This window comes from Micropterus dolomieu, unplaced genomic scaffold, assembly GCF_021292245.1.
Source record: "Micropterus dolomieu isolate WLL.071019.BEF.003 ecotype Adirondacks unplaced genomic scaffold, ASM2129224v1 contig_9543, whole genome shotgun sequence".
NCBI classification, from domain to species: domain Eukaryota; kingdom Metazoa; phylum Chordata; class Actinopteri; order Centrarchiformes; family Centrarchidae; genus Micropterus; species Micropterus dolomieu.
Window position 1 is genome coordinate 1,731 of NW_025738529.1, and position 5,951 is coordinate 7,681.

The 5,951-nt window shown below is 47.9% G+C and overlaps 1 protein-coding gene across 1 annotated transcript; it reads right to left on the bottom strand.

Annotated features, from left to right (window-relative positions):
• Positions 1 to 3,614: 3,614 nt before the first annotated feature.
• Positions 3,615 to 5,811, bottom strand: LOC123965379 (exopolyphosphatase PRUNE1-like). The gene is made up of 4 exons (XM_046041909.1): positions 5,685 to 5,811; positions 4,868 to 5,026; positions 4,619 to 4,709; positions 3,615 to 4,232 (listed from the first exon to the last, which is right to left on the bottom strand). The coding sequence occupies exons 1-4, from the start codon at positions 5,757 to 5,759 to the stop codon at positions 4,003 to 4,005; spliced, it is 555 nt and encodes a 184-aa protein (XP_045897865.1). The 5' UTR covers positions 5,760 to 5,811; the 3' UTR covers positions 3,615 to 4,002.
• Positions 5,812 to 5,951: the final 140 nt, after the last annotated feature.

Sequence of the window (5,951 nt, forward strand, 5' to 3'; positions counted from 1 at the left end):
GACTGAACGAACCTGCCCGACCGCTCTGATTCTGATTGTTCACCTGGGCAGGTGAGGAGGGGCGGGGCTCTACTGTTCCTCTGTTTGTTGTTACTGAAGCAGACACACACACCCAGGTCACCACACCTGAGAGATGTGGAACACAAAGTGGGAGGGGGGTTTTGTTTCTACTGTGGTGCCTTCAGGGTCTGACTGGGAAACTCCAGAACTCTCAGCAGGGTCCTGTTCTCTCTGCACTTACAGGTGTTCTTTCCTGTCCAGGTTCTACATCGGGTTCCAGAGAAGGTTGCAGGTGGTCTTCAGGTGCTTGAGGGGGTTCCAAGGTTCCTGAAGTTACAGAAGTGCTTGAAAAGGTTCCAGGAGATTCCAGGGTCCTTGGGGACATAAAGAGTTCTTGAGGGATTTTTCAGGTTCTTGATGACTTTTTCATGAGTGCCTGAAGAGCTTCAGCTTTCCTTGGAGAAATCCCAGAGCTGCTGCTGCAGGTTTACAGAGTTCTTCAAGAGGTTCCAGGGGGCTGGAATTAGTTCCATGGTTCTTGAGAGGGTCTTGGGGTTTCTTAAGGAGGGTAAAGGGGCAACAAGGTTCCAGGGGAGCTTCAGGAAGTCAATGTTTGAGGATGTGGTATTTCAGGTGTTCACCAGTTATATACTCAGAGACGAGGAGCCCAGATTCAGACTCTCGGACTCATTTTAGATTCAGGGACACGTCTGATCACCTGATCGGTCTCTGGCCTGCATGGACTCTCATTGGACAGTCGAGTTATTTAAAGTAAGGCTGCCTTCCTCTCTGTCGACACGAGTTCGTCTGAATAAACTTTATTGAAGTGGACAAACTGATCTGGGATCACAACACATGCGATCTGTTGCCATGGAAACAGCCAGCAGCGTCAGATCTGACCTGTGAGGTGCAGAAGCGTTTCTACGTCTCTGAAACTTAAAAATGTCGAATACGTTTAATGAAATGAGCCAACACAGCGATGCCTTCATTGACCGTCGGGAAGAACGGACGCCTGCACTGAAACACCAGCTGAGGCTGAGCTTCCTCTTTCTGCCGCAACAGGAAACCAACACACACACGCTGTGAAACCCGAGGATCTCTGTTTGACTTTTCAATGTTAAACGTACCTGTCCTCGGCGTACCTGTCCGCGTGCCTGGTGGGGATGCTCATGATGTCACAGTGATGTCACGGCGTGTTCTGACCAGCATGTGAGCAGCTGGACGTCTCAGAGACTGTCTTCCTCCAGACTCTCTCTCTCTCTGTGAAAGTTCCCACTCTGACTCAATGGGACTCGCCCTCTCTCTCTCTGCCCGACAGGTTTGGCTGCATTTCACAGCACAGCCGCCGTCTGATTGGTTGAAGCTCACCTGCTCTGTGCAGCCAGGTGAGGCGGCAGGTCAGCTTCACTCCGACTTCATTAATATTAACCACTCAGCTGCTGAGGCTATTTAAAGCAGGAGGAAGTGCCGGGTGTCCTCAGGGTCCTACTGACCGCCTTCTGCATCAGCTGACGAACAGATGAAAAGTTCTGATCGAGGTTTTGACTCAAAACTAATTTTAAGTTAAAATTTTGCCTCATAGTAAAAAATGTCCCTTAATTTATATACTTATATTATTTATCTCCTAATTATATTTACTGTCCTAAACGTTACGAATCTCCAGATTCTGACTTTAAATCACTTCTCAGCATCAAGACTTATTCAATTGTTTAATAATCTGTAATTTTGACTTAAAGCAACATTATGTGGTAATTTTATCTTAAACATCTTTAAACTCATCTTGATGCGACGCCGACTCGGCGCGTTTATCACGACAGTGGAACGCTTTATGGCACCAACGCGACTCTTCAGCAGGTTCAGGAAGAAGCAAAGAGTTTATAATGTAGACAGTTCTCTACGCGTTCTCAGTGTGGAAATCATGAAGAAGCTGAAGAAGAGAGAGCGACAGGAAACATCAGACTGGCTTTGACTCGTTGAAGAGCTGAGAGGCTGCAGGACAGACGGCGAGCTTCTTTCATCAGTTTGCAGCCTGTTCCCTGAAAAGGTCGACCCGTCGTTCTTATGTTTGACCACCAAGTGTCTGCAGGAGGCCTCCAGCCTGGTTGGGATTATTTGGCTGCTTTATTTTTATTTTTGGATTTTGAATCTGTAGTTCTCTGAGAACAGACCGCTACTGAGTTTAGCGCCAGGATGAAGCACGATGACGCACAGTTTAGTTTATTAAGTGTTAATACGCGTTTTATTCGATGCTCCATGTTTTTACAGTCGAATGCTTCTGGATGATTTTAGGCCGACAGATATATAATGGAAAAATGTAAATATGAAAAAAGTTCCATCCATCGTCAACTGCTTATCCTGCGAACAGGGTCGCAGGGGGGCTGGAGCCAATCCCAGCTGACATCGGGCGCAAGGTGGGGTACACCCTGGACAGGTCGCCACACATAGACAGACAACCAGTCACACTCACCTAAGGACAATTTAGGGTCACCAATCAACCTAGTCTGCATGTCTTTGGACGGTGGGAGGAAGCCGGTGCACCCGGAGAGAACCCACGCACACACGGGGAGAACATGCAAACTCCACGCAGACGTTTCACGCAGACGTTTAGCTGCTAGCTACAAATCTGGAGTTGAAACGTACTAGCTAGCACACATTGGTACCGCCTGCCAGATCCTTTCTGCACATGCTCAGAAGTGGTTCTATCAGTCAAAGAAGGTCACCGCAAATCTGGCTGTTCAAAATTATCCAACTAAATCTTTCAAATCAAGATAACAAAATGTTTTTCTAATCACTGGAGATGAAACTGCTCACTGTAACAGGAATATGCTTAAGATATGAAAAACCTTATTCAGCTATGCTGGCTAGCTTTGTTGGCTAGCTAGCTTTGTTGGCTAGCTTTATTGGCGAGCTTTGTTGGCTAGCTAGCTATGTTGGCTAGCTTTGTTGGCTAGCTAGCTATGCTGGCTAGCTTTATTGGCTAGCTAGCTATGCTGGCTAGCTTTATTGGCTAGCTTTGTTGGCTAGCTAGCTATGCTGGCTAGCTTTATTGGCTAGCTCGCCACCCAAATTTCAAGCAACATTCAGCTGCTGCTGGCTGAGAAAGACGTCGGTGTCGAGAGAGACAGACGGCGAGCTGGCCTTCTTCCTGTTGGACTAGTTAGTAATAACTTAATAGCTGCTCGCTCGGGTCGAACATCAGTTGCATTTGCGATAATATGCAGCTAAGTGTGATAAAACAAGATCTTCTAACAGCAAAGGCTGCGATTCCACTCTGGTCACGTGACACGCGAGAGTAAAGCCGCCTCGACAGAACCCGACGCTGCAGAAACGTCAGTGTCAAAGAGGAACAGGCTCGTCAGGTGAGTGGGACTGTTCTGGCTTTTAGAAGAGTAAACCTGCTTTACTCTCACTGCTGCCTCACAGGGCGACACTACTAACCTGAACCAGCACAAAGCCACGTCCTGCAGCTGCACGGCTACAACGCCAAACGCCAGCGGGTCAAATCAGCCAAACAGAACCTGACAGGGATCCCCGAGAGAAATGTTTGGAAGCGTAACGCTATATGAACGTACTTCAAAACGGCTGGAAACAAACAGCTGAAGTTCTGCTGGTGATCATTTTTATGATTTTATTTTGTGAAAACCTGTTTTTCTGTTAAATTTGACAGTTTTTAAAAAAAGATTTAATGAACTGTTGAAAATAACGAACCAATAACGTTACAAACACAATAAAGCAGTTTGGGGTCAAAGGTCAGCAGGATGTGTTTCAAGCTGCTGCAGCGCCTCGTCTGTTCTGCTCGCTGTTTCCTGTTGCTGCATCACTTCCTGTTTCACAATAAAATCCCTCCAGTGACAGAGTCTCTTCCCCGAAACACTTATTGTGAAACATCGACAGGAAGTGTTTCATTATAGTGAACTCAGAGGAAGTGACATCACATGCAGGCGTGAAGCTGCAACTTTTATTTGAACGTGTTTAAAGGTGAACGTCTGCAGAGGTCAGAGGTCAGTTCCCTCGCCTGTCGGCCATCTTGCTGAACTTCTCCTCCAGGTCCTGAGCGCTGATGTGCGGCAGGCCGGCGTCCAGCGGACAGCCCTCCACCAGGCTGTTCATCGGGGTCGGAGGCACCCGAGACTCGTCCTCCTCCACGTCTCCCGGGCGACCGTCTCCGTCCTGCCCCTTCAGGAAGTCCTTAACGATGGGGAGGAGCTTCTTACGGGACGCCAGACTGTTTCCTTTAACGAGGCACAAAGAACACGTTTTAGTTAAAAGAAATGTTTTAATGAGTGCAGAGGAAACACCGGAAGCTTTCTGAACAGCTGTTCAAGCTCAAAGTGATAACTCGACTTTATCTGAATAAATCCACCACAGATTTTAGGTTTAAACAAATACATTCCCGCCGGATTAGAACCGACTGTGAGTCTCGTCTTCCACCATCGCTGTTTGTTGGTACGAAATGCATTCTGGGATACAACAGACAGACAGCTAGTAGCATAAAGGCTAGCAGTGAGAGCGCCACCAACACACTGTCAGTCAAAGTGGCCACGCCCCTAATTATGCAGAACTTTAAGGTTTAACAGAAACAGGTGAGTTAGGTCAGGTCAGAGGAGGCAGAGTCTACCTTGCTGATAGGCTGTGATGTGAGCATGGGGGCTGCTGATTGGACAGAGGTTGAGGGCGGGGTTACGGGCCTGTTCCAGGTAGAGGCTCATCTGGGGGAGGGAGGACACATGGGTTGTCATGGCAACTCAAATTAAAATAAAAACACATGAATGAATTAGAGATGAAGCAGCAGCTGCCTGTAGAACAGTACTACTACAGTACTACAGTAGTACTACTACAACAGTACGCAGGCGTCTGCACCGAGTACCTCTTCCCTGCAGGTGGCGCTGTGGCTGAACACGGCGAGCTCTCTCATTGGCTCTTTGCTCTCAGTGAAGGAGATGGTCATCAGCAGCAGCAGGTCGAAGCCGAACTTCAGACAGAAATCAGAGAGCTCCGCCTCCAAATCCGCCCTCTGCAGGAAGTCCTGAACACACACACACACACACACACACACACACACACACACACACAGAGTGCAGTTAGTGATCTCCTACACTACCCAGAATGCCTTTTGACCTGACCTTAAGAGATGTGCCTGCAGTCTGAGAGGAAGCTGTGCCTGTCAGCCAGAGTTCTGGGCGACTCTCTGAGTCCACCTGCTGTCAGACACCTGACGCTGCAGCTGATTGGTCAGGAGCCTCCAGGTACATGAGCTCACCTCAGTCTACTACAGCGTGCAGTACAAAGTACAGCGTGCAGTACAGTGTGTAGTACAGTGCAGTACAGTGTGTAGTACAGTGCAGTACAGTGTGTAGTACAGTGTAGTACAGTGTAGTGCAGTGTGTAGTGCAGTGTGTAGTGCAGTGTGTAGTACAGTGTAGTGCAGTGTGTAGTGCAGTGTGTAGTGCAGTGTGTAGTACAGTGTAGTACAGTGTAGTGCAGTGTGTAGTGCAGTGTGTAGTACAGTGCAGTACAGTGTAGTACAGTGTGTAGTACAGTGTGTAGTACAGTGTGTAGTACAGTGCAGTACAGTGTGTAGTACAGTGCAGTACAGTGTGTAGTACAGTGCAGTACAGTGTGCAGTACAGTGTGCAGTACAGTGTGCAGTACAGTGTGCAGTACAGTGTGTAGTACTGACTGACCTCGAGTTTGATGTAGAGAACAGAGACGGCCAGATTCAAACTTCCTGAAGCAGCTTTCATGTCCTTCAACAACATCTGTTCTGTGTTCAGACCTGAGGACAAATACTGCAATAAATACTACAAAATCAGTGTTTCCTCTATATGCATTCTATGATGCATCACGACCGCCGCTACTAACATTTCCCACTAAGCTCTACAAATGTTTTCACTCGCACAGTGCGGGAGCGCGGCAGCACTCAATGCTCGGCCTGCTTCTTCTCCTCGTTC

Excerpts from the sequence above, each read along its gene's own strand:
- LOC123965379 (XM_046041909.1), bottom strand. The coding sequence starts at position 5,759 with ATGTTGTTGAAGGACATGAAAGCTGCTTCAGGAAGTTTGAATCTGGCC. Across the intron at positions 5,027-5,684 it reads TTCTCTACATCAAACTCGAG|GACTTCCTGCAGAGGGCGGA; the intron begins GTCAGTCAGTAC and ends GTGTGTGTTCAG. Across the intron at positions 4,233-4,618 it reads CATCACAGCCTATCAGCAAG|GAAACAGTCTGGCGTCCCGT; the intron begins GTAGACTCTGCC and ends GCCTCGTTAAAG.